The sequence below is a fragment of the Pygocentrus nattereri genome, chromosome 30 (genome assembly GCF_015220715.1).
Source record: "Pygocentrus nattereri isolate fPygNat1 chromosome 30, fPygNat1.pri, whole genome shotgun sequence".
Classification (NCBI taxonomy): domain Eukaryota; kingdom Metazoa; phylum Chordata; class Actinopteri; order Characiformes; family Serrasalmidae; genus Pygocentrus; species Pygocentrus nattereri.
Genome location: NC_051240.1, coordinates 3,350,432 through 3,377,631, shown reverse-complemented (window position 1 = coordinate 3,377,631; position 27,200 = coordinate 3,350,432). Strand labels below are relative to the sequence as shown.

General features: G+C 40.1%; 1 protein-coding gene and 1 non-coding gene across 3 annotated transcripts; one reads left to right on the top strand and one right to left on the bottom strand.

The window, feature by feature from the left end:
* Window positions 1-3,985: 3,985 nt before the first annotated feature.
* On the bottom strand, window positions 3,986-26,714 carry ttc26 (tetratricopeptide repeat domain 26). Of its 2 annotated transcripts, none has more exons than XM_017722098.2 (18): window positions 26,594-26,714; window positions 26,105-26,197; window positions 25,375-25,521; window positions 23,727-23,819; window positions 22,764-22,878; window positions 22,615-22,664; window positions 21,883-22,028; window positions 20,471-20,642; window positions 18,925-19,102; window positions 18,166-18,221; window positions 14,708-14,761; window positions 12,578-12,641; window positions 9,910-9,998; window positions 9,141-9,224; window positions 8,962-9,031; window positions 8,664-8,770; window positions 8,129-8,262; window positions 3,986-7,332 (listed from the first exon to the last, which is right to left on the bottom strand). In XM_017722098.2, the coding sequence occupies exons 2-18, from the start codon at window positions 26,105-26,107 to the stop codon at window positions 7,221-7,223; spliced, it is 1,674 nt and encodes a 557-aa protein (XP_017577587.1). In that variant the 5' UTR covers window positions 26,108-26,197; window positions 26,594-26,714; the 3' UTR covers window positions 3,986-7,220. The 2 variants fall into 2 exon arrangements, with proteins under 2 accessions (XP_017577587.1, XP_017577586.1); XM_017722097.2 differs by lacking the exon at window positions 26,594-26,714 and adding an exon at window positions 26,304-26,515.
* trnar-ccu lies at window positions 26,707-26,779 on the top strand. The gene has a single exon. It is a non-coding gene; the product is annotated as a tRNA-Arg (tRNA).
* Window positions 26,780-27,200: the final 421 nt, after the last annotated feature.

Genomic DNA, 27,200 nt, shown 5'->3' with positions numbered 1-27,200 from the left:
ATTCATCTCCAAATTATCGATGTTCGTCTCAAATCTCTCTTTTCCGTTTCGTTTTCTGCATTGCTGTGTGATCAACAGTCTGCGCGTCAGTCTTCAGCGTTTGGTGAATTAGTAGTTATGTGTTAACTCCAAAAATCTAGCTCTGCTGTGGAGCTGCAGCAGGTCTGCAGCAGTGGAGAGATTATTCAGGCCTGATTCTCACCCCAAACAGACTCAGAGTCACTGATGAGGATTTTCAGGCTAAAGTGTTGCTGAGGTTTAATAAAGACTCTGAATGTGAATGTCTGTACACACACACTGATCAGACACAACATCATGACCACCTCCTCGTTTCTACTCTCACTCTCCATCTTATCAGCTCCACTTACTGTATAGCTGCACTCTGTAGTTCTACAGTTACAGACTCTAGTCCATCTGTTTCTCTGATACTCTGTTACCCTGTTCTTCAGTGGTCAGGACCCCCATGGACCCTCACAGAGTAGGTACTATTTGGGTGGAGGATCATTCTCAGCACTGCAGTAACACTGTGATGTGTTAGTGTGATCCACTCATACCAGCACAGCACAGACACAGCAGTGCATCTGCAGTTTATAAACACTGTGTCCACTCCCTGTCCACTCTATTAGATCCACCTGCAGTGCCGGTTCACCCTGTAGATGTAAAGCGAGAGATGACATCTCTTGCTGTACAGTATGAGCTAATCATCCTCTAGTCCTTCATCAGTGGTCACAGGATGCTGCCCACAGGACACTGTTGACTGGATATTTTGGGTTGGTGGACTATTCTCAGTCCAGCAGTGACACTGAGGTGTATAAAAACTCCAGCAGCACTGCTGTGACTGATCCACTCAGACCAGTGCAACACCCACTAACACACCACCACCACATCAGTGTTACTGCAGTGCTGAGAATGATCCACCACCCAAACAGTACCTTCTCTGAGGGTCCATGGGGGACTTATAAAGCTCTAAATGGACTCGCCCCTCAGTACCTGAGTGAACTTCTCTCCTACTGTAAACCATCACGCCTACTTAGATCACAAGGTGCTGGCTTACTACTGGTACCTAGAATTAATAACGTAATATTAGGGGGGAGAGCCCTCTCATACAAAGCCCCCCAGTTTTGGAATAATCTTCATGTTAATGTTTGGGACTCAGACGCCGGCTCAGTTTTTAAGTCTAGGCTAAAAACTTAGTCTTACCTGTCAGATCTAGACCTGCCGGAGTCTCTGCTGCTCTGTTATACTGTAATCTGTGCTCAGCCACTCTTTACAGAACTGACTCTGTGTTTTTCTTACCTTCTTTGATGAGTTGAACATCTGCCCATCCTGTGCATCTGATGCTGCTGCCTCTTCTGCCTTAATCGGGTGCCCCCTGCTCACCAGCCTTCTGGACTGGCTTGACCACCATTGAGCTTCTTGCTGTACAACACTGTGCAATCCTCACCCTCAGATGCTGCAACTCACTGCATTTAGGCATGTAGAGGTGATCAAGACAACCTGCTGAAGTGCAGACCGAGCATCAGAACGGGGAAGAAAGGGGATTTAAGTAACTTTGAACGTGGCGTGGTTGTATTTCAGAAACTGCTGATCTACTGGGATTTTCACGCACAACCATCTCTAGAGTTTACAGAGAACGGTCCGAAAAAGAGGAAATATCCAGTGAGCGGTCAGTTGTGTGGACGAAAATGCCTTGTTGATGTGAGAGGTCAGAGGAGAATGGGCAGACTGGTTCCAGATGATAGAAAGGCAACAGGAACTCAAATAACCAACCAGAATCTCTGAGGAACGTTTCCAACACCTTGTTGAAAGTGTGCAAAGAAGAATTAAGGCAGTTCTGAAGGCAAAAGGGGGTCCAGCCTTTTACTAGCAAGGTGTACCTAATAAAGTGGCTAATGAGTGTATACATACACACACACACACACACACACATATGTATGTATATATACACAACAGCCGCACAAGCTGATTGGTTGAGAGTCGTTCCAACTGCGCTGTTATTTCGCCATGAAATCGCTGCTTTTTCACAAACGCTATCACTGAGACGCGTTGCTAAGTAACGACTTTGAGAGCTGTAGGAGACACTCAAGTCATTTGAACGTTTTTACTTCTTATTTCGCCACAAACAGAAAACGGACACAGATTTAAGATCACATCTGACCGTCAGCTGACTTGGTCAGACTCTGAAGATGAGACCACACTAAATTCTCAGTCTGTCAGTCGGTCTGTGAGGAGCTGGAGGACAAACTGCCGGCTGAGCCGCGAGTGGGCGGAGCTCGTTACTCTGACGTAGCAACAAGCTACTTGTTAAGGGGCCATAATTTGGTGAAGGAACTGAACATTAAAACATATTAAACGCCGCGTTCACGGCCAGTTTATTCATTTATTACTAAATTTTTTTAACTGCTGTATTAAAGCAACAGAAACCTCGAGGTTACGTGAGAATAACATCACGGCTGTGATGTGATGATCTGTGACCAAATCAGAGCCGTGATGTTATTTCGCAATAACACACTCCCTCTCGTGCGCTATTGCTTAAATATTTAGCCTGTTTATGTATTTTATACCAAATCTTAAAACAAGCTTTAGCTATCTTAAAGAAGAATATAGAATTTTGGTTAATTTTAGCTAGCTAGATGTTTTTGGAGAAGGGATGTGACTGTTAAGGATATTGATATTTGGGTTAGGGATATATTTCTTACACCTAGGAATAACATTTTCTTGGCTTTTGTGCCTCTGTGAGGTCTGTGGCATGTGGCTTGAGAAGAAAGCTGTGACATGAGATGTAGACTTGTTTGTGCTTCTCTCCAGACATACCGGCAGCCTGGACTGTAAACAAATTAGCTGACTTTATTTTACTCACAGTATTCACGATATTATTAGATCATGTGTTAGTTGCTAAATTGTGTTTACTAAGTTGATAACCCAGTGATTTGGCCACATCTACAAGCACAATGCTAATAATGAGCACCTCGCTTAGGGAATCTGGCCGTTAACTATGAAATATTGGGAAGTTTGGTTGGATTTGCGTGAATGTGTTTAGTTTAGGGAGAGCTCATTCAACATAGACTCAAGAGCAGAACTTAAAGCAGCAGTTAGTTCCTGTTGAGAGGATGTATAGCTCGATTCAAAGACAGCAGGGAGAAAATTAAGAATTTTCAGATCATCAGGGGTGGTGTGCCGTCCTTTGCGTTCAGCGAGAGGCCTCACCTTGGCCCCGGTGAGGGCCGAGAGAGCTTCCAGAACCACTGTTCTATCAATGTCAGGCATGGTTCATGCAGACTGACACTAAAAGTACCAAGTGCTGCTTTAAATGCAGTCTGTGAATTGGAAGTGGTGCTAGTTAATTACAACAGGGTTAAAAATATCCAAAGTCTTTTGCTTTCACTTTGATAACAAAAAGGAGTATGTAGTGGAAGCAAACATTACTGTACCATGAACATACATTATATATATATATATATATATATATATACGATAGTACTTTGCTGCAAAACTGTTGTTGGCAGTTACAGCTTTGAGATATCTACAAAAAGTAATGAGCTTTGTGATCCAGTTCTGGCCTGTTGCTCTCAACAAACAGTCTTCGTTCCCCCTCAGTTACGAGAATCTCTCTGATGGACTCGCAATTTCTCACTCAATCCTCACTAAATGTTCACTAAGAGTTAGTCAGGAGATCAGCGAGACCATACAAACATCTTCACCTTCTTCAGAAACCATTCTGGAGTTATTCTGATGTGTTTGGGGTCATTGTCCATCTTCTCCTCAGACTCAGTTTCTTGGCTATGAGATATGAGTTACAAGATCCATCCGTCTTCAGAGCCGCTTATCCTTCAGGATCATAGGAAGTGCTGGAGTTTATCCCAGCGTTCCTCGGGAGGAAGGCAAGAAACACCCTGGACAGTCGCCAGTCTGTCGCAGCCAGTTACGAGATAATCAGTGTTATTCACCTCACCTGTGTATATTTAATATACTTTTTCTCTACCAGTTTCATTTTTTATGCACTGTGCGCTTCAGCACTCAGCGCCCCCGCTCTGTGAGTTTACATAGTCTACAACTTCGTGGCTGAGCTGTTCTTTTGCCTAGACGCTTTCCTTTTCACAATAACAGCACTTGCGGTTGTCTGGGGCAGATCTAGCAGGACAGAAATCTCACAAACCGACTTATGGCAGAGTTGGCATCCCATGACAGTGCCATGTTTAAAGTCATTGACCTCTTCAGTGCGACCCTCTACTGCCAGTGTTTGTCTATGGAGACTGCAAGACTTAATTTTATCCACCTGTTAGCAATGGGTGTGGCTGAAACACCTGAATGGGTGTGGCTGAAACACCTGAACTCAATAATTAGGAAGGGTATCCCATTTATTGTAGCTAGACTGATCATTTTATGAATCCCAGAAGGAAAGTCGTCCATTACAGCAGCACAAAGTTCAGTAAAGAGCGAAACAACAGCAAAAGTATTATACAGCTATACAGAGGCATAAACAGATGTAAAGATATACAATAAAATGTACTAAAACAATCATAACGATTTCATTCTTCTCTCATGAGATGAGAAGAATCGACAGTAAAGCTCACTTTGACCTCGGACTGTCCTCACGCAATAAAAAAAGTTATTGATTTGTCTTTGTACACGTCTGCACTCTTAACTACACTTGTTTATGGTGCTAAGGACAAAGGACACTGATGTACTGATAATAGTAAACACCATCACTCAAAAGTTTGGGCTCACTTGTCATAAAAATACCTGTTATAACTCATACAGTGTAGATTAAAATGCTATAAACTAAACACCAAAACGTAAACCAATTACCTTCATTCACAGCTTAAACCAAGTAACGTAAACTTCATTCACAGTTAGAATAAAGAAGTGCTATTAAACAGTAGAATATGGAAGTGTTATTAAATAGTACGCTATAAATTTTCTGTTAACTCACAAAATCACTCTGAATATCTGTGTAATTAGTGAGATTTTGTTACAGGTTTTTAAACGAGTTAGTGAGTGTCAGTTTATTTATCAGTTCATTCTCAATGCTGTACAGATTTATTAGTTATCATGAAATCACTTACAGCTCATGTATCATCCAAAACGTCTAACGTTTTTACTGACTGAACCTTGTAAGAAAATAGTTTCATCATAGCATCATTTTAAACACACATCTTCAAAGAAGTTGATTTCGTATGTATGAAATCAGTGACTAAACTTTTTAACAGTAGTGAAGATGTACAGTCAGTGCTGCTGTGGACTGGGAGCTGGTTATCGTAAAGTTTATTGTACAGTGTTTGTGTAGTTTGTCTGTCTTTATTGTATTTATTGCATGTTGGCTGCTGTTCTGTGTTAAATGCAGCACCGCATTGTAGAAAAACCTTTCGTTTCTCTCTCAACACACCTGTTACGAGAAGGAAAGACAATAAATGACTGATTTTGGACTTTTGTAATTTCAGTTTATGGATGTGTTGACTACGTTTAGTTTTATTTTCAATGTAAATTTGGAACTGAGGCAGAAGAAATTCAATCAGCAGGAAAGAGGATGACTGCGCGTCCTCAAACAGAAAAGATAAGGAAATAAAACGGGTTAAAAAGAGTGTAAAGGTGACGATAAAGGCAGAGTACACAAGATCAACCAGCCATTTCCAGCTTCTGATAATCTACAGGAAGAGTTAAGAGGACGAGCAGAGAGACGAAGATTCACTATGAAAAATTAAAGATCAATAGATGTATTAATCGTAATATTTGAATCTGTAATGAGACTCTTCTTTAATAGAAATCTCAAATAAACATTTGGATGATTCTACTAAACTGAGTCAGAGCTGAAACACATTTGGGACTTTAGACTAAAATCCTATTGCTTTGAGTGACTCTAAACCTTAATTAGATTAAACCTTAAAACTAATGATTAAACATTCCAGCAAACAGCTTTGAACAGCAGTTTACACAGAAAATCACCATATTTTTCATCAAAACACTAAAAAGTTCTGAACTGCACAAAAAAAAAAAAAAAAGACGATTCTTAACTCCATTGATTTTTAGACTTTGGGACACATTTACTTCAAAACATGGGATCTAACTGCTCACCATGTGGCCATGAGGGACAGGGATGTTAGCCTGGCGTGGCAAAAATAAGGCTAGACTAAAACTGTGATTTAGTAAGTATTAATTTCAGGAGTGTAAATTTAGGGGTTAGGGTTTGGGACAGGCCCTGCGATGGACTGGTGACCTGTCCAGGGTGTATCCTGCCTTCTGCCCGATGACCGCTGGGATAGGCTCCAGAACCCCCCCGCGATCCTGAGGGAGAAGGGGCTTAGAAAATGGATGGATGCATGGATGGATGGATGGATGGATGGATGGATGGGTTTGGGACAGACATCTTTGAATAGAAAGAACCCGATAAATTATGATTTTGTATATATTTACCTGATTACTGTCTCGATTAATCTGAATACTCTTTGTTTTTTAAAGTGGGAGCACAGTTTGAACTGATTCAGTAGATTTGCCCATATATCAGCAGAGTAAAACTTTTCTAATTCTGATTTATGCGTTTATGTATGTCTTCTTGTCCCATTTATATGACAACTTTCTAACACTTGGCACAGGTCACTTTTTAGGAAAAAATAAAAAAAGGACTAGAACCAAGGTGCGAAATACAGGGGCTCCTTGGACCCCCAGAGTGTCTCAAAATCAAAATTCAAAGGAAAAAAAACAGTTGTTATAAGATGTGTACATTGTGTTATCTTATGTCTGGGATTGTGTCTATACATTACGTGGTTCAAGCTGTACGAATTGTGTTATAAAAAGAATAACATAACAAGGACAACAGTAGAGTACAAGCAATGTGATCAATAAACACTAAAGACGTCCATATCAACAGTTGTCCAGAAGCTGGCGCCAGAATGCAAAGAAACACTGTCCAAGGAGCATAATGCAAAAGAGGTTATATTTATTGATGATTTGATAGCTTAATTATTTGTGTCTGTGTTTAACGTGTAAAAACCTCCCACAGTCCTCCTGTTTTACCAGACATAACTATGTACTTTATTTGCAAAAATGTGTTTATGCTGCTTTATAAAAACAAAGTGCATGTAAAGCATTTGTTTCACAAGTACTTTTACAAACCTGCTCACATTTCTGGAATGGAAAGATAAATGAATATGTTCTCTACACAGTTATTATAGATCATATATAAGAAAATCGTATCTGACAGGGCTGGCTGTGTAAATGCTGGGTCAGAGGGCAACTCTGTTGTCTTTAGCCCATTTCTTCATGATGCGAATAATGTACTCCACCTGTGGGTTCCCTGTGCTGCGCAGCATGGGCAGCACCTCCTTCAGAGACTCTCTGCAATAAATGAATACATAAACTAATTAACAAATGAATTAAATTCAGTGATTCATTCAAACGACCTTCATATGAATACTATCTCTGATAAGCAGGTTCAAAAGAGTCAAGCTGACCATTTTAACCACACAGTATCACAAAATCACCAGAGATACGCTGCCTGCTTCACACGTTTTAATTCAAATGATTGTTTTCTGTCATTTTCTAAACCGCTTCGAAAATGACAGAAAACAATCATTTGAATTAAAAAGTGTGAAACCTTTGACAGGCAGTGTAAGGATGGCTGGATGGATGGATGGATGGATGGATGTTTTCTGTCAGTTCTAAGAAAAAAATTACCATATTAAAGTCTAAATAGGCTTTTTTTTTTTTTTTTTAGAGGAAAACAATACAAAACATGTAAATATTTGTGCCACTATAAGCGACAGCGCTAGCTCGGTAATAAAGCCAAAGACCGTGCTCACTTTATCCCCTTCTTGTGACGTCAGCACTCAAACTTTTAGGTTTAGGAAAGAATAAATTTTTTAAAGCTTGGTCTACATACCAAGAAGATATCTTGATGAACATGAATATATATATATATTGTGTGTGTGTGTGTGTGTGTGTGTGTGTGTGTGTGTGTGTGTAAAATATTAGCACAGAGCAGATTTCTGATGACCTAAACTCGATGATAAACTAGAGTTACAGTGCAAAAATCCTAATTTTAAAAGAAGGCAAACTGTCTGATATTCAGCGTGAGCGGCTGATGTGCGCTGTTTCTCATGTTCCGGTTTTCTGAGTGTGGTCTCTCTCTGACCTGGGTTCTCTTCCTGCCAGGATTAGCTGGAATATTCCGACACAGGCTCCCCGCTTCCCCTCCCAGTACTCAGGGTTCGAATCCAGTCTCTCCAGAACGTCAAACGCCTTCGCTGCGTAATAGAACTGACCCATCTGCACAAAAACAACACAGCACGGGTTAAAAGCTCTGATACACCATTAACCTCAACTGCACGTTACAGTCATATACTGACTCCATACTGCTGTAAAATACCCTGTACAGTTGACTGCACCTGTTTATAGACACTTTCCTCTGCATTTATACAGTGTATATAACCTGCACATCCAGTTTACATGCAGAAGTAACCCATAGTAGTTCCTGAATAAATTATATTAAATACTGAGTAATTCATAAATAATATGAATAATAATTCACACGTATAATAATAATAATAATTCATACTGAATAATTCATAGTAGATACTGAATAACTATTGTAGATACTGGAATTAAAACGGGTGTTTACAGCATTTGGCTGCGTATCTGATCTCAGACTAACAGAACATGTACAGAACCTTGTAGCAGTCGTTTGCAATGAGCTGTAAGAGGCTGAAGGAGTCGGACGAAGTTTCCATCTTCAGGTAAAGTTCCCACGCCAGCCGAGCTTTCTGGTTCATTATGTCTAAAACACAGCGTATACACTTCTGCATCAGAGATGGATGATATGTTTTCATGATCATAAACAGTTTTATTGCAGTATTCCTAACTCATACTGTGAAATATGGTGTTAAGCCTTTAGAGCTTAATCAGCCTGCAATAAATATACAAAATAACTGTATAAAACTCATAAAGAATAAGATAAACAAGACGTACAGCATCGGGCCAGCCAGCTCAGATACACATAATCATTCTTAATCTTCTCACTCTGGATCAGCAGAAACACCTGTTCACATTCAGAGGCAGGTTTAAGAAGGAACTGTTCATGCACATAAACATTTCTAGTTTAAAGTTGAATTAAGATCATTTCTGTGGTTGTTTGGGGTCGACATTACCTCCTCTGCCTCTTTATAGCTCCCTAAAGCAGCTTTAGCTTGAGCGTAGTTGAAGTTAAACGTGTCGTCAGTGTAGAAGTAACTCTAGGAACAGGAAAATGATCATTGGTTATAATTACTGACAAATTCCACCATTACTGCTGGTACAAAGCATCATAAAAATATTCCTATTATTAATTCTACTATAATACTAATACATTACTATTGGCAATAATATGATATTGCAGTAATAGTAGGATACTGAATATAATTATAGTAAGGAAAAATAATAAAAAGGAAGTATGCACAAATGCATTCTTACTGATGTATTACGGTATACTTCTGATTCTGTTGCTGTTTTACATTTACATGTACACTATATTGCCAAAAGTATTCACTCACCCACCCAAATCAGTGAATTTAAGTGTTCCAATCACTTCCATGGCCTCAGGTGTATAAAACCAAGCACCTAGACAGCGAGCCAGGCCTTTCGGTACAACATCAGTGTCTGACCTTACAAATGTGCTTCTGGAAGAATGGTCAAAAATGAAGCTGTTATAGCTGCAAAGGGTGGGCCGACATCATATTAAGCCCAATGGATTAAGAATGGGATGTCACAGTTCATATGCGTGTGAAGGCAGACGAGCGAATACTTTTGGAAATATAGTGTAAATATCATGGTGAAGCCTAGACACGACTTTGCAGTACTGAGCCAGTAAAGGTGCATGTAAATAAATAATAATAATAACTATTATTATTATTATTATTATTATCATCATCATTAGCTGACCTTGACTGAGTTGAGGTAGATAAGCACGTCCTCAAACTGTTTCAGTAAGAAGAAGCAGGAGGCCATACACTGCCGACCCGGGATTGTGTCTGAAACAAACACCAACAACAGACACACAGTTTATAGCCAGTTTATATTTATCTTAACTACATTTTTTATACTTTCTTTACTTTATTTATTATTATTGCAACAATACTATTACTTTTTCTTTTCCAATTGTTATTATGTCACATTTAAATGCATATTTCTTTTTACTTTTTTACTTTCTGTGAATGTTATTTTGCAGCAGTGTAGCAATTCATAAAAAAAAATCTAAATTCAATTTGACTTCCACTTTGAATTCAATTTCAATTCGATTCCACAAACTAAAAGTCATGATCTAATGCACTAGTCATGAGCTAATATTAGCCACGTTTTAACACTCTAGCTAGCCACAAGCTGTGTTAGGCATGATCTAATGCACAAGCCACAAGCTAATATGTCACCCATGATCTAACACACGTCATAGCCTCAAACTTACGCAATAACCACAAGCTAATTGTTACCCATGATCTAACACACGTCATAGCCTCAAACTTACACAATAGCCGCAAGCTAATATGTTACACATGATCTAACACACGTCATAGCCTCAAACTTACGCAATAGCCACAAGCTAATATGTCACCCATGATCTAACACACGTCATAGCCTCAAACTTACGCAATAACCACAAGCTAATTGTTACCCATGATCTAACACACGTCATAGCCTCAAACTTACGCAATAACCACAAGCTAATATGTTACCCATGATCTAACACGCGTCATAGCCTCAAACTTACGCAATAACCACAAGCTAATTATGTTATCCATGATCTAACACGCGTCATAGCCTCAAACTTACGCAATAACCACAAGCTAATTATGTTATCCATGATCTAACACACGTCATAGCCTCAAACTTACGCAATAACCACAAGCTAATATGTTACACATGATCTAACACACGTCATAGCCTCAAACTTACGCAATAACCACAAGCTAATTATGTTATCCATGATCTAACACACGTCATAGCCTCAAACTTACGCAATAACCACAAGCTAATATGTTACACATGATCTAACACACGTCATAGCCTCAAACTTACGCAATAACCACAAGCTAATTATGTTATCCATGATCTAACACACGTCATAGCCTCAAACTTACGCAATAACCACAAGCTAATATGTTATCCATGATCTAACACGCGTCATAGCCTCAAACTTACGCAATAGCCGCAAGCTAATATGTTACACATGATCTAACACACGTCATAGCCTCAAACTTACGCAATAGCCGCAAGCTAATATGTTACACATGATCTAACACACGTCATAGCCTCAAACTTACGCAATAACCACAAGCTAATATGTTACCCATGATCTAACACACGTCATAGCCTCAAACTTACGCAATAACCACAAGCTAATTATGTTATCCATGATCTAACACGCGTCATAGCCTCAAACTTACGCAATAACCACAAGCTAATATGTTATCCATGATCTAACACGCGTCATAGCCTCAAACTTACGCAATAACCACAAGCTAATTATGTTATCCATGATCTAACACACGTCATAGCCTCAAACTTACGCAATAGCCACAAGCTAATATGTTACCCATGATCTAACACACGTCATAGCCTCAAACTTACGCAATAACCACAAGCTAATTATGTTATCCATGATCTAACACGCGTCATAGCCTCAAACTTACGCAATAACCACAAGCTAATTATGTTATCCATGATCTAACACACGTCATAGCCTCAAACTTACGCAATAGCCACAAGCTAATTATGTTATCCATGATCTAACACACGTCATAGCCTCAAACTTACGCAATAGCCACAAGCTAATATGTTATCCATGATCTAACACACGTCATAGCCTTAAACTTACGCAATAGCCACAAGCTAATATGTTATCCATGATCTAACACACGTCATAGCCTTAAACTTACGCAATAGCCACAAGCTAATTATGTTATCCATGATCTAACACACGTCATAGCCTCAAACTTACGCAATAGCCACAAGCTAATTATGTTATCCATGATCTAACACACGTCATAGCCTTAAACTTACGCAATAGCCACAAGCTAATGTCTTAGCCTCGAACCAACACACCGGCCAGGTGCTGATATGTTAGCTCCAATCTAATATTTTAGTACTACACAAACACTGAAGTCACAAGCTAACATGCGACTCCCAAAACAATCATACAGTATGATACGATGACCTGCTTTTTAAACGTAAGTAGGGGAACTGTTTACAGCAGAAACCGAGGGCTGAAGTCCAGTACAGTTAACTGGTTTCCCTGCTGTGGTGCTCCAACGGAAGCTGGTAACTGAACGCTGAGCTGAGTCATGGGTGTAAGGAAGGTGTGCAGGAATCCAGCCAGAACTCCTCAACACAGTAGCGTAACAGACAATAACAACACACCAAGATTTTTATCTTAGCTAAAAACTAAGATATGATTTTTAGAATCAATTATCATTAATTCTGTTGTTCCACAGACACGAATGAAGTCTGATCAGAGCTTTAAGGTCACCTTAAACGGCCATCATAAAAGCGCTAACGCAGAAAGGCCGGATCACTGTAGCAGTGCTAACGCTGCTATTGATAAACGTGACGTTACCGCATTCACTGGCTGAACCGCCAACCAGCTGGAAAAACTGCTGGGCAATCTTTAAATGATCTCTCTGAAAGAGAAAACACACACGGGATCAAGTAAGAGTCCATAATGGTGTAAACCATTTACACATCAGTAAATCTCAGGAAAAGATGCAGAGCCTCCTCATCCCCTCAGTACATCTGTGAGTTCTGTGAGTTCCCATTAAAACTAAACTAGCAGTACTGCTACACTAATGAGGTGATAATTCATTCCAATATATGTACAATTAAATTAATACATTCATAAAAAAAAATAATAAAGAAAATTGAGAATATGAGAATGAGAATAAATAAATTAGTTCATTGAAAAACTAGTCAACATTTTTTTTTTACTTTAGGTTAGAGCTGGGCGATATGGCCAAAAATCACGATAAACAAAATTCATATCGTTCGATATCGATACAGTTCAAAATGTCAAATCACTGTTTCTCTCAAGTTTGAAGGCTGATCTTTGCTCCCGGGGTGTTAACTGCTGTTTTTAAACTATTCTTTATGGTCAGAACACGAAAAATTCGCCAAACCGTAGAACATTTCACAAATCTGTCATGGGACAGTGGGAGAAAGTTTCTGTTGAACTGTTTTTATCAGCTGGAAAAGCCCGGCCACAGTTTTTGTAATAGTCATCATTTAAGCTGTCTGGTGACGAGAGCTCTGCTATCCCGCTACAAATGCTAAACAAGTGGCAACAACAGTGCTAAGCTGTTTAGTTTCTCAACAACGTCAAGTAGCTGGCTCGATACGTCAGTGATGGATCACACCACCTCACTGCCAGCGCTCAGACCACAGCCATGTCAGCGCACACCACAATACTCAAACATCACCTGGCAGACGTCTGGGTTTCTCTGTTCTATCGCAGTATTTTAAGGGGTGAACTGCAATATATCAACACCAGACAAACGAAGTCCTCCTTTTAGCTACGTTTAAACTGAAAGTGGTGCTTCTGTGTCTTGCTTAATCTATAGTATCATCAACTGTTGGGATAGTGTAGTGGGTAACACCTCTGCCTTCTACACTGTAGACTGGGGTTCAATCCCCCACCAGGGCAAGTAGCCTACACTATACCAATAAGAGTCCTTGGGCAAGAATCCTAACACCACCTTTGCCTACCAAATGCCATAAATGTAAACTCGCTGTGTTGTGACGGAGCACTGCTTCAAGTTAGCCAGCTGCTAAAAACAGGTAGCCTGGAAAGATATCCGGCTCCGGCTTTCCAATGCCTCACAGCTTCCTCAGTTTACTTTCGTTTAAAACAGGGGTGTAATTTGCATGAACCCACTTCTTCCTTTCACTTTCATTGCTTCGGAATACTAAAATATGACTGAGCGTTGTAACTGCGCTTTAGTTGAGAGGAACAGACGTAATTAGATGCTGCTAAAGCTTGTTAGGATGTAAGGAAAGAGGCAAGGTCACTGTAGGAAAGTACAATTCCGCCACTGATCTTGTCACTTGGTCACCGGTCACTCTGCTCTAACAGGGAATGTATAACTCCACGTTTCAGATGTTTACTCGTGGTCCCCTTCCTCTCTAATCATATCAAACAACCTGGAACTGCGCCCTCTCCTGGTGACAGCAGAGTAGTGTTGCTTTCCTTGCAATTGAAAACACCACCAGGGCTGTCGCTTGAACGTGTAAGTGTGAGAACAGTGTATTATATTGAAAATTGATCAAACTTTTCTTATCGCTCTATCAAGGAAAAATTATAGCGCAATATCGCCCAGCCCCACTTTAGGTTTCGCTTTATTAGCTACTTGGGCTAACCTGTTAGCTTATAGTAGCCAAATTAGCTAGCTAACAGGCCCTCAAAACAGAATGTAAAAACAAGAGCTGGAAACTCTAAAATGGCAAAGAGAAACCAGAAAAAATAGTAAAAGAACAATAAGAACTATTAGAAGAAGTTAGCCAACTAACTGCATCCTTTTAGAGATTTGACTTTTACTATGAAAAAGTTTATATTTTTATAAGGGATCAATAAACACAATCAAATATCAGTCTGAAATATTTAAATTCCAACATCTGTCTAATACTGATAATATTTTTAAGCAAATATCTACTGATACAGATGATTCTGATCCATCATGCATCCATAATTACTCACAGATCCAATTTCCTGCCCCAGAGCTGCGTTCACCACTCCTTTCAGTATATACTCCTGTAAAAATACAGATAATATTTAATGATGTGCTCATTTATTTCCAAAATGAAATTCTCAGACCAGTTTACATTACAAATTACAAATGCCCAAAATAGTTGATGCATGTTTTATTAACTATATTCCACTCTGTAGTGTTATTAGATTAGGCCTCTAATAATGCGCACCATTATAATCAATAACCGAGATTTCGTGATGCACCAATTAATTCTCTAAAGGGTTTGTGTCATGGAAAACTGAATTTTTCATTAAATTTGCAGTAACATGTGAACAATGTTTAAGTTTCAAAACTAAACTAAAATCTTTCACTACCCACTTAACACAGTTTATATATGGAAACTAAACAGAAATCTTTTTGTTGTTTCTGTGATGTCACACGAAACTAACTCATTTACATATCCACCCATTCAGCCTACAGTAGTTTAGCCCCCCCATTCATGTTGAAGTAATAAGTAGCGTTTCAGCCCAGTCTGCTTTTTGAACGAGGCTCACAACACGGCCGCCAATCAGAACATAGCTCATTTACATATATCAGTCTTACAGGGACAGTAACAAAAACAAACTGTTTAAGTCTTAGAGATAAAGAGAGGTCAGAAAATGGCCATGTCATTAATTATGGGTAGGGTTGGGGGAGTAGCAAAGCAACGCACTACTTTCTGTAGTTGGCTACAAATATTAATAGCTGGTAGCTGTAGCACCTATACATTTTTGTGTAGCTATAGTGAAAATCTTCGCTAGAATACCTGAAGCCTGTAACGAAAATCTGAGCAAAACCTGAACCATAAAACGTGGTCAGTAACTGGGCTGGTGGCAATTGTGCAGTCCTGACTGAGTTTGAGCAATTGGGCACGCGCTCACGTGTGCTGGCTTTATGTAGGTCTCAGTATGTGCTGATATTTCAGGCTAAAAATAAAACAAACACAAACTTAGATTTACTTTGCTGTGCTTTGAGCTTCAGCTCAGCTGTAGCCGCTTTTTTCGCTTCTCAGGAAACTTTTCCGCTACTTCTTGTAAAATGACTCCCACTGTTCGACTTTTTACGAGGTTGAAGTCGCTTCTCATTCTCCAACTACTCGTTCGAATTGTCCCGTTCCACCTTAAATGGTGCCTGAAGCGCCAGATTGTACTGCTGCTCCACTTAAGGTGGAAGGGAGAATTAGAACGAGAGGCTGGAGAATGAGATGCTGACATCATTTTCGCGAGTTGCTGCAGATTAAGCGCATCAGAAAACCAGTGATTTATAAATGTGAATTCAGGTAAAGTCCAGTTTTCTGCACTGTTGCGTGATCAACACTCTGTGCGTCAGTCTTCAGCGTTAAAGGTTGGTGAATTAGCAGTTTGTACTGCTACTGTATTATACTGCTGCTCCATTTAAGGTGGAACAGGAGAATTCGAATGAGAAGCAGGAGAATGACGAACCGGCTGAGTGATTATGAATGTAAAATAATGTCCATTCATCTCCAAATTAACTCCAAAAATCTAGCTCTGCTGTGGAGCTGCAGCAGGTCTGCAGCAGTGGAGAGATTATTCAGGCCTGATTCTCACCCCAAACAGACTCAGAGTCACTGATGAGGATTTTCAGGCTAAAGTGTTGCTGAGGTTTAATAAAGACTCTGAATGTGAATGTCTGTACACACACACTGATCAGACACAACATCATGACCACCTCCTCGTTTCTATGCTTACTGTCCATCTTATCAGCTCCACTTACTGTATAGCTGCACTCTGTAGTTCTACAGTTACAGACTCTAGTCCATCTGTTTCTCTGATACTCTGTTACCCTGTTCTTCAGTGGTCAGGACCCCCATGGACCCTCACAGAGTAGGTACTATTTGGGTGGAGGATCATTCTCAGCACTGCAGTAACACTGTGATGTGTTAGTGTGATCCACTCATACCAGCACAGCACAGACACAGCAGTGCATCTGCAGTTTATAAACACTGTGTCCACTCCCTGTCCACTCTATTAGATCCACCTGCAGTGCCGGTTCACCCTGTAGATGTAAAGAGAGAGAAGACATCTCTTGCTGTACAGTATGAGCTAATCATCCTCTAGTCCTTCATCAGTGGTCACAGGATGCTGCCCACAGGACACTGTTGACTGGATGTCTTTAGTTGGTGGACTATTCTCAGTCCAGCAGTGACACTGAGGTGTATAAAAACTCCAGCAGCACTGCTGTGACTGATCCACTCAGACCAGTGCAACACCCACTAACACACCACCACCACATCAGTGTTACTGCAGTGCTGAGAATGATCCACCACCCAAACAGTACCTTCTCTGAGGGTCCATGGGGGACTTAGAAAGCTCTAAATGGACTCGCCCCTCAGTACCTGAGTGAACTTCTCTCCTACTGTGAACCATCACGCCTACTTAGATCACAAGGTGCTGGCTTACTACTGGTACCTAGAATTAATAACGTAATATTAGGGGGGAGAGCCCTCTCATACAAAGCCCCCCAGTTTTGGAATAATCTTCATGTTAATGTTCGGGACTCAGACGCAGGCTCAGTTTTTAAGTCTAGTGGACTATTCTCAGTCCAGCAGTGACACTGAGGTGTTTAAAAACTCCAGCAGCACTAAGAATGATACACCACCCAAATAGTACCTTCTCTCCATGGGGGTCCTGACCACTGAAGAACAGGGTGAAAGGGCAGTAACAGAGTATCAGAGAAACAGATGGACTACAGTCTGTAATTGCAGAACTACAAAGTGCAGCTATACAGTAAGTGGAGCTGATAAAATGGACAATGAGCGTAGAAACAAGGTCATAATGTTATGATCAGTGTATCTTGCTGAAATGTTTAAACTGGAGCAGTTTTATTTCAACATTTGACACTTTGCACAAAATTCTCTGGTTTGTATTCAGTTATTTTTGTTGATTTTTGTTAGGAAAAGCCTGGAATGCCTGACTTTGCCTTTAGCCTTAACTTTTGTTGGACATCACGCCTTTGGGTGTGTAAGTTTGATTGTTGGCTACACTTTCTGGTGATATTTTTTATATTTGCAGCTTTTCAGTTGTGTGTTTCTTTCTGGGACAGGATTAAATGCAGCGTCTTGTTCACACTGTCAGTCGGGCTTATTTGGTGTGTCAGGTGGAGATTCACAAACATTCTGACAGTCGTGCTTTGAAAGTCGCTAAAAAGTAGCCACTAATTTTAAGTAGCTAAATTGTAGCTAGCTTCAAATTTTGGGAAAGTAGCTCATTTTTCAGTAGCTATCCCAACCCTGATTATGTGGTACATAAAATCTTCACAAACATTTTCTTTTTTCGCCCAATTTTCTCCCCAAATCAGTCGTATCCATTTCCACCCACTAGTTAAGACTCCCCCCGTCACATGACACCACCAGCTCTAGGAGGGTGAAAAATGCAGGTGAATCAGCAGTAATGTAGAGAGACAGTACCTGAGGGGTGGTGGGCTCCAGGTCTTTAATCAGATTATACGCTTCCTGAACATCATCTGCAGCAAAAACAGACAAAACAGAACAGTGAAACTGCAGGGGAAGAGCCTCTTTAAAGCACACAATCCTTAATTCACACAATCCCTTCCTCATCTAACTTCAAATAGATCTCAATGTCCATGTTTATAGAGGACAGTGAGCTGTACAGTGTCAGAAACCACATGATCAAGTCTAATTAAAAGGGCCCATATCATAGAAAAACAAATCACCCTCACTGTTTCGAATTGAAGCAGGTTGAATTAGTATGTAAACACTGTTAAACTTCACTTCCTAGCACAAACAGTCCATATATGGAAACTAAAAGTCTTGAAAGAAACTGTTTGTGATGCCGCAAGAACTAACTAATTTACATATATTCATCTGCTCAGCCTATAGAAGTGTCGGTTTTGAAGTTAACTTCACACTGAATTATATGAAGTGTTTCAGCCTAGACTGCTTTTTGAATGAGGACAGCCAAGAGGTTATTTACATATATCAGTCTATCAAAGGCACAGTAACATAGACAGCCTGTTTAACTGTAAGGGATAAAGAGAGGTTGGAAAATGATCATGTACAAATTAATCATAACCGTTTCTGATACATAAAAATATACATTACAAATGTAATAAGTGGATCTCAGGTAAAAAAAATAAATAAATAAAAATGACAGGCCCTTTAAAGCTGCTCTCAGGGGCTAGGGATGCAGTGGTAGGGCCTGTGTACCTTGCCTGAGGTAGTAGATGACCAGGTTGAGTCGAGCCTCAGAGATGACGTCAATAAGGGGGGGCAGAACCTGCAGCGCTCCCTCCCCTCCCCGAAACACCACCAGGTTATGGCGGATGAGCTCCTTCGCAAACTCAAACGAGCTGGAGGAGATATCTATCAAGTTCTTCAGCTCCGCCTGCAGAAGAACAGAGAGGCTCAGATCTGAAGCAACATACACTATCTGTCCAATAATATCCAGATAGTCCTTCTAATGAGTGACTTCAGCTACTTTAAGGGCACACATGGTTGTGAGGGGGATATAAAGCCCCCCAGAATTAGGCTGTGTAGCAGTGGAGCTGTGTTGTCTGGAGTGATGGAGCTCCATCCAATACCTTTGGGATGAGCTGAAGTGATCCAGAACTGACCATTCAACATTAGTACCTGACCTCACTAACGCTCAATCAAATCACAGCAATGTTGTATAAAACATTGTATAAAATACTATGTAATTGGGGTAGTCGTGGGCTGGAGGTTAGGGAACTGGCCCTGTGACCGGAAGGTCGCCGGTTCAATCCCCAGCGCCGACAGTCCATGACTGAGGTGTCCTTGAGCAAGACACCTAACCCCCAATTGCTCCCCGGGCGCCGTGGATAGGGCTGCCCACCGCTCCGGGCAAGTGTGCTCACTGCCCCCTAGTGTGTGTGTGGTGTTTCACTTGCATGGATGGGTTAAATGCGGAGATGGAATTTCCCCGGTTGTGGGATCAAAACGGTAACTCTTAAACTTAAACGTAATGTTTCTGAGCTGACCACTAGGGGTCTCCAAATCCTTCCTTAAAAATGAAAGCAAAGCCAAATTGCAAAATACAACATGACTCTTTTCAACCTGGTCTTTTGGCATCGCCTTAGAATGTGATGCATTTATCAGCGACACGTTTTCACACATTTTATGACCATAAATGTTTAAAATCTGGCACCCAGGTGGTGGAATGAACTCCCACTGGCTGTCCGAACAGCAGAGTCTCTTGCTGTCTTCAAACGCAGACTCATCTCTTTACACAGCACTTAAATGAGCATTGAATGAAGTATTGTTTGCAATATATTGTGCTCCACTTGTACATCATATTTTATTGTATTGTACTGTGTTTTGTAGTTTACTTTATTGTTGAATGCACTGTGCATTGTAGTTTATTGTATTGTATTGTATTGTATTGCATGGCACTGCATGGCACTGGAGTTCTGTGCTCAACTCTGCTCCTTTTTCTCTCTGTATCTACAGTGACTTTTTATTTCTAGCAGTATCTGAGCTCAGGACTGTCTTTCTGTCTAACCTATTGGTAACTAGCAAAGATACTTTCTTTAGATAGACAAAGCACTTCTTGTAAGTCGCTCTGGATAAGAGTGTCTGCTAAATGCTGTAAATGTAAATGTAAATCCATTTCCAGACTTCTGAAGGCTCTAATGAAGTATTGCCATCACAGATTCCAAATTGCAGTTTAAGCAAACTCAACTAACATATTTGATTAAATGTGAGCCCTTTTTGTTGTGTATTTTATCGTTCTCACCTCAGCAGCTTTGCCGTTGTAGAGTCGGAAGTGGTTACAGGCTTTGAGGTTGAGCGCTATAGCAGAGTCCGGAACGTTTTGCAGGTAAACAGCCAGAACCTCCTGAGACACGTCATAGTAATCTAGCTTATAGTAGCACAGAGCCACGTACACATTCAGCGCCAGGAACTCCCTACAAAACAACAGAAAACAAGTGACACGCCTGAGGACTCACGTCAGTGATATTACAGCAGAAAAAAAATGATGAAAGAAAAGATTTTGATGTAGAACGCAAACTTTAAGACATTCACTCCCTGGTCCATACAGTCCGTATATGGAAACTTCAAAGTTGTAAAAACAGCCCAACTTAAATTCACTATTTCTGTGTCACAAAAAACCCATTTACATACACCCACCTCTTCAGCCTACAGCAGTTTAACCCTGCCCACCCATACCGAAGTTATAAGGAGTGTTTCAGCCTAGGCTGCTTTTTAAATGTAGTACAAAACAGGGCAGTCAATCAGAACAGAGTTCATATAAATACATCAGTCTTAATGGTGCAGTGATAAAAACCTTTTAAGCGATAAAGAGATTAGAAATTAATTAGGTCTATTTGCACAGAACTGCTCTAACATGATAAGTAGTTCACAGGGAAAAAAATAAAAATGTAATGATGCAGCTTATAAATTTAATAAAGTAAGCAGCTGGGTTAAGTTGAAATTTGGAGTTCATTAAATTCAACTAACTGAATAATAACAGTAGGAATACCTTGAATTTTACATTTAAGTTTCTATTTAATGTTCAGTGATTTTAACTTCAATTTAAATTAAAACAAGAAATTAACCAGATTACTTTTGTAAGTTTAAAGGCTGCATCGTTTTTTTTACAGTACTGATTTACATTATCTGAGCAGAGAATTTACAGATGTGTCAAACGCTACGTCTATTTATTCACCTCATTTAACAGCTGCTATGAATTCACTGTAAAAAGTGAAACTTCAGCAGAGGTCAGAAAGGGTCATAACAGATAAGACACAATCAAGCCTATTAGAAATTGCTTTGATGATTTACATATGCAGTTAGCACACAGCTAACATGGTGACTATGAGGTTTCTTTGCTTTTATCAGCCTTGCAGTCTCAGAAGCTGTGTCCATCCATCCATCCATCCATCCATCCATCCATCCATCCATCCATCCATCATCTTCCGCTTCTCCGGGGTTCGGGTAGTGGGGGCAGCATCCTAAGCAATGAGGCCCAGACCTCCCTTTCCCCAGCCACTTCCACTAGATCCCTGGGGGGGATTCCGAGGCGCTCCCAGGCCAGCTGGGCGATATAGTCACGCCAGCGTGTCCTGGGTCTTCCCCGGGGTCTCCTCCCGGGTGGACTTGCCTGTGACACCTCCCAAGGGCTGTGTTTTCACTGTAATTAGGTACCTGTTCTGCAGCAGAATGCGTTTGTAGATATCTATGGCCTCCTGGTAGTGAGAGCGCATGTAGTGTATGGAGGCCAAGCTCAGCTGATCCTCTGTTACATCCTCCAGGTTCTGGTGGAACCCCATTAGCTTCTTCTCATCTCCAAACTACACAAGGACACAGGGACAGAAACATTTACTGCTCTAGTAAATCAGTGTAGTTACCTTTTTTCAAAGTTTCTGCATAAATAAGTTGTTAAGATGTAAAGCCAGTCATTCAGAGTGGTTTAGTGTGAAATGCTCTGTTCTAGAGAAACTTAAGAGTTTCTCAGTGGTGGTGATAGGAACCAGACGTTACTATATGAAATGGTTATGAATACACTGCCTGATATCTGAGACATTGGTGCTGTGAGGCAAAATAGTCCCCAAGGAGAACTTATGATCTTAGATGTTGCATTATTTTCCCATCATCAATATTCCATATAAAACTAAGAAGACGTGTAGATTCACTGGTGGTTTCGGATAGTAAATAAAACGTCTATATTTTATATTACTTATATTTGGCGACTGCTGGTTGCTATCACCACTACCTTAAAGAAATCTGACCCATTTCACACTAGACCCCCCTAAAGCACTCTGTTCACATCTCACTCATGGAGTAATACAGAAATTTTTTTTTAAAAATGGTTGCATTATCACAAACATTGGTGATCATTAGTAATAAAGCCCTTCTGATGCTGAAAAAAATACAGACCTTGTGGGCTAAATGAAAGAGCAGTCGGTTCTGCAGCTGACTTTTTGGCCCTGAGAGAACAGAACAGAGCAGAGTAACAATACAGTGACTTCATTCCACTAAAAACACTGGAATGTCCAGTCACAGCTTCTCAGAGGAGGTTTCCAAACCTTTGAGCGCCACCTCTTCTGCTTCTTTATAAAGGCCAAGGAAAAAGAGAGAGCAGCCCAGATGAACCCAGACCTCAGCAGGACAGTCCGGTTTGAGGGTCAGTGACTTATACTCCTGAAACAAACACAAAAATACAGGACAATAACAATTACAGCTCATTAACAGCTACATTTGAATATATGATTTGAACGCTAAGGATAAGTTATACTAGGCCTCTATACAGTCCTGCGTCGTGATATAGGTGGGGTCGGTTGGCACATCGATGTTGATTTTGGGGTTGGTTGGCACGTGTCAGCCTCCCCAGGTGCATATTTCATATTCTAAGCTGCACACATTCTAAACAGCACATTAACACAGCTGGAATGCAGTGCAGCACTATCTCTCCGTTTATATTCAATTTACATCAAATTAAATTTACATCAAGTTCTTGACGATTTTTTTTTTACTTAACTTTCTCTGTTGTTTTTACTGTAAAGCTCTCTGCATTTAATGTATGTTTTCACCCGAAACATTCCTCTCTTCTGGAGTTCAATAAAAACATCTTTAAATATCATCTAATCTGAACATCTGTCTCAGGCTGGTAAGCAATTATCTGCTGATAATGATGTAATTTGATAACATCATGCATCTCTATTTATTATATTAACAGTTTACTGGTAAATGAAGGCCCACAAAAGTTTTTCAACACAGTGATGTCCCTCAATATGTAACATTTATATGCCAAATAATAATAATATGTATTATTATATTTAGTTTTTAGAGGCACAGAGCAAAAAATAGAAGAAGCTACAGGCCACTGGCTCCCACTCAGTGCTGACCTGAGAACCACCAGCCAAGTGGCTAGAAACCCTAATAAAAATCTAATAAAACATCACCTGAGGACTTATAATAGTTTTTATGGAGTTTTGTTTGGTCGTTAAATAAATGTTTCACGTGGTAATAATACTCGTTTGGTCTTTTACCTCCATAGCTCTCTTGTGGTCACCGAGATGAAAGGCGCAGTAGCCAATCCACTGGTCAGTATGCTCCTCTGCTGCCCCTCCATTCCGCTGGAACTGAAATTACAGACCCTGATCAGCCTTATAAACAAATAAAAGGGCTGGCCGATATGACAGAAATACAACATCACAATCTTTAAAGACATAATTTCGATACCCGATATGCATCACAAGATCAAGTTTTTCTGAAAACTATGACAAAAATACTGCCGTATTGTTCTGATAACAAGAAATACAAATGCCAGTGGGGTGAAACTCATGCTTTTCTTCTTGTTCACATAAAAAGGGAAACTCCATGACACTGAGAACCAGCAAAAATGTGCACATCAAAAACTTGTAAGCATTTGCATTAGTGTTATATAAACTCCATCATAAAGCGACTGTTTAACCATTTTGAAACATTCACTGCATCCCATGCATCTATTGCACAAATGTGTTTAAAGGGGAATTCCACCGATTTTCCAGTGGAATTTTCTTCACAACTAAAACTATTCAGAATATTTTGCCTCACAGTGCCCTGCATGTAACCATCCACCATGAATGGAGTTTTAGGCCAAAATCTTCTCAAAACTATCATAAAACAATGTCTCAGACATCAGGCAGGGTATTCAGAACCGTTTCATTTAGTAATATTCTGTGGTATATGTAGGTGATATAATTTATCACCTCTACTTCAAGCTACAGTTTTTGACCCTGAGGTCAAGATTCAGTTTTTTTTTTAAATTTCTTGATCTGATTATGTACCACACAAATTGCTTTGGCTCAAGACACATACAATATTTCATATTTTTGTGTTTGAAGTAGTTAACGATAGGCCCTTTAGAGCCTTTAGAGGTGGATGTCTGGTTCCTATCACAACTACTGTGAAAAATTCTGACTCTCTAAGTTTTTCTAGAACGGAGCGTTTTACACCAAACACCTCTGAATGACTCTGTTTACATCTGAACTAATTAATTATGCAGAAAATGAAAAAAAATAGAGGAGTTTCTCTGTAATAAAGATATATTGCTTAAATGAAACAGTAGCGCTGATATTTTATTCTGAGTGTCAGTTTTTTTAAAGAAATGTCAGGATCTGAAGTAGCAATACTTCATTGCATTGATCTGCCCACACCTCTAAAAGACCACCATGACTTAATTCACTGTAGCCTGTTCTCCATGGCTGTGGCCACCAAACCTGCTCCTGGAGATCTATCTTCTAGTAGAATTCAGCTCTAACACGCCTGATCCTACAGAGGTCCAGAGAAGCCATGAGGTAGTTATAATAATAATAATAATATTTATGATGATAATAATCTCGAGATTAGGAGGTTGCTATAATTTTCTGGACTGTTATCTTGAGATCACAACTTAATGTGATCTCAAGATAACAGTCCAGAAAATTATAGCCACCTCATGGCCTTTGTGGACTTCTGTATGAACTAAATAGGTGGACAGATGAACTGGATCAGATCTGTTCAATCAGGGTGGGAAGTTATCTTCACAGGAAGGTGGGTCTCCAGAGTGGGGTTAGGGACCTCTGTTGTACAGGGTTTGATGTGACCGACGTAAAGAGATCAGTAATTGGACAGAGACACAACATAATCAGAGGTAGAAGAAGCCCAGAGCTGCACCTCGAGCAGTGTGAGGGCTCCCAGGTAATCTCTCTGGCTCAGATAGTCCTCTAACCGGGGAGTCTTCCTGCTTTTGTTTTTCCTTTTCTTCTCGCTGGAGCTCAGGGCTGTGTCTCCCCCAACTGCTGGCTTTACCCGAGACAGCAGCTGCAATACGAATAACACGAGCAGAGAAATGTGGACAAAATCTTTAAGAATAGTTTAGGATCTAAGAACCAAAAGACCTCTATATTGACTCACAGTGTCAAAACTGCCACAGAATTGGCTAATACTCTATTTATAAGCGTGCATGATGCACAATTATCATAATTAAGGAATGTACACTCTTACAAAAGATGGTTCTTTAAGGGCTCTTTAGTAAATGGTTCTATACAGAACCATGAACACTCAAAAAACATGATTAAAGGGTTCTCTGCATGGTGGAATAGTTCCACAGATTGCTGGAGAATGTGCTGTATATGGTTCTTGTTACAATGTTATGATTGAAATAACAGAAGAACCCTTTTCAAAAAGGTTCTATAGCTATATATAGCACCTAACGTTACAGCACATCAAACTGAAGAACCCTTTCATGATGCAAAGAATCACTGAATCATGCAAAGGGTTCTTTGAGTGTTTATAGCTCGATTTAGAACCATTTTCTTTGCTAAAGAACCACCTTTTTGAAGAGTGTAAGTTAGCTAGCCGGTTGTACGTTAACTCGAGCTCCAGACAGTATTCCTGTACTCACCATGACTGGAAACTGATGCTTATTGAAGTCGAAGACTTCAATGAACTCTACTGATCCGTTTTTTCACACCATATCAGCCACCAGCACAGAAATCTGATGTAGAAAAAAACAGAGAAATGTAACTAAGTTAGCAAGCGTTACACCTTCTGCACCAGATCAGATGCGCTTCTTAAACTGCTTTAGCTCGCTAGCAACTAACGTCAACTGATGTTCATGTGTCGGTTAACCAACTGGCTAGCGAGGTTTTAAACGGGTTTGTTCAGTTAACAGCCTCCAAATCGGTCGAGAAACGTTTGTTACTTAGTTTAGTGATAAACAGCTCAAGTATTTCCCTCCTGAGCAACTATCACGACGCCATGCAAGCTCGAGTAGCTGTGTTAGCTGCTAACAGGCTAACGCTAACGCAACATATCGTTGCCAGGCAACCGTTTTTCTTCACGCCCGCCTGAGGCACATTTCGGTATTTTTCAGAATAATTCGCATTCTCACATGGCACTAATGACGCACAATCACCACATATTTCCACAATTTGGCGTTAAAAACAGAAATGTCCGCTTAAGCCCACATATAAAAGCGATTGTTTTTCACTTCAGCACCAACAAGCCCCAGTGGCCTAATGGATAAGGCACTGGCCTCCTAAGCCAGGGATTGTGGGTTCGAGTCCCATCTGGGGTGGAACGTTTTAACTTCATGTGATTTCATGTTTTCACCACAGGAATACGTACCTACTTAAATTCAACACATTATATACTCACTAAAGTATGTATACATTCACATTCGTTGCTAGTGTTGCATTCTTAGTGTATTTGATCATTCCGCACTATAAGATACTACTAGAGACTTCTGAACTGCTTGGTGGAGTTCAGCCCCATACAGGTCTTGCATGAATGCTGAACTAAAGCTGTGCTTTATAGTGTCCTGGTAGTTTCTTTTCATATGAATCTGCTTACTTTCTAAATAAGCTTTTAAAAGGTTATCAGCGTGCACCATTTTAGTCACACATCTTCAGAAGTGGCTTACAAACTTATGTACAGCACCTAGGTCAGCTGTTTAACCCTCTCATGCATGAATTATAATAAACTTAGTCAGGATTTTT

What these genes read in the sequence shown, in the direction of transcription:
- ttc26 (XM_017722098.2), bottom strand. An exon ending in AGAAGAGGTGGCGCTCAAAG is followed by an intron (nt 22,665 to 22,763) that starts GTTTGGAAACCT and finishes CTGTTCTCTCAG; the next exon opens with GGCCAAAAAGTCAGCTGCAG. An exon ending in CGGTTCAGCCAGTGAATGCG is followed by an intron (nt 9,999 to 12,577) that starts GTAACGTCACGT and finishes TGTTTGTTTCAG; the next exon opens with ACACAATCCCGGGTCGGCAG.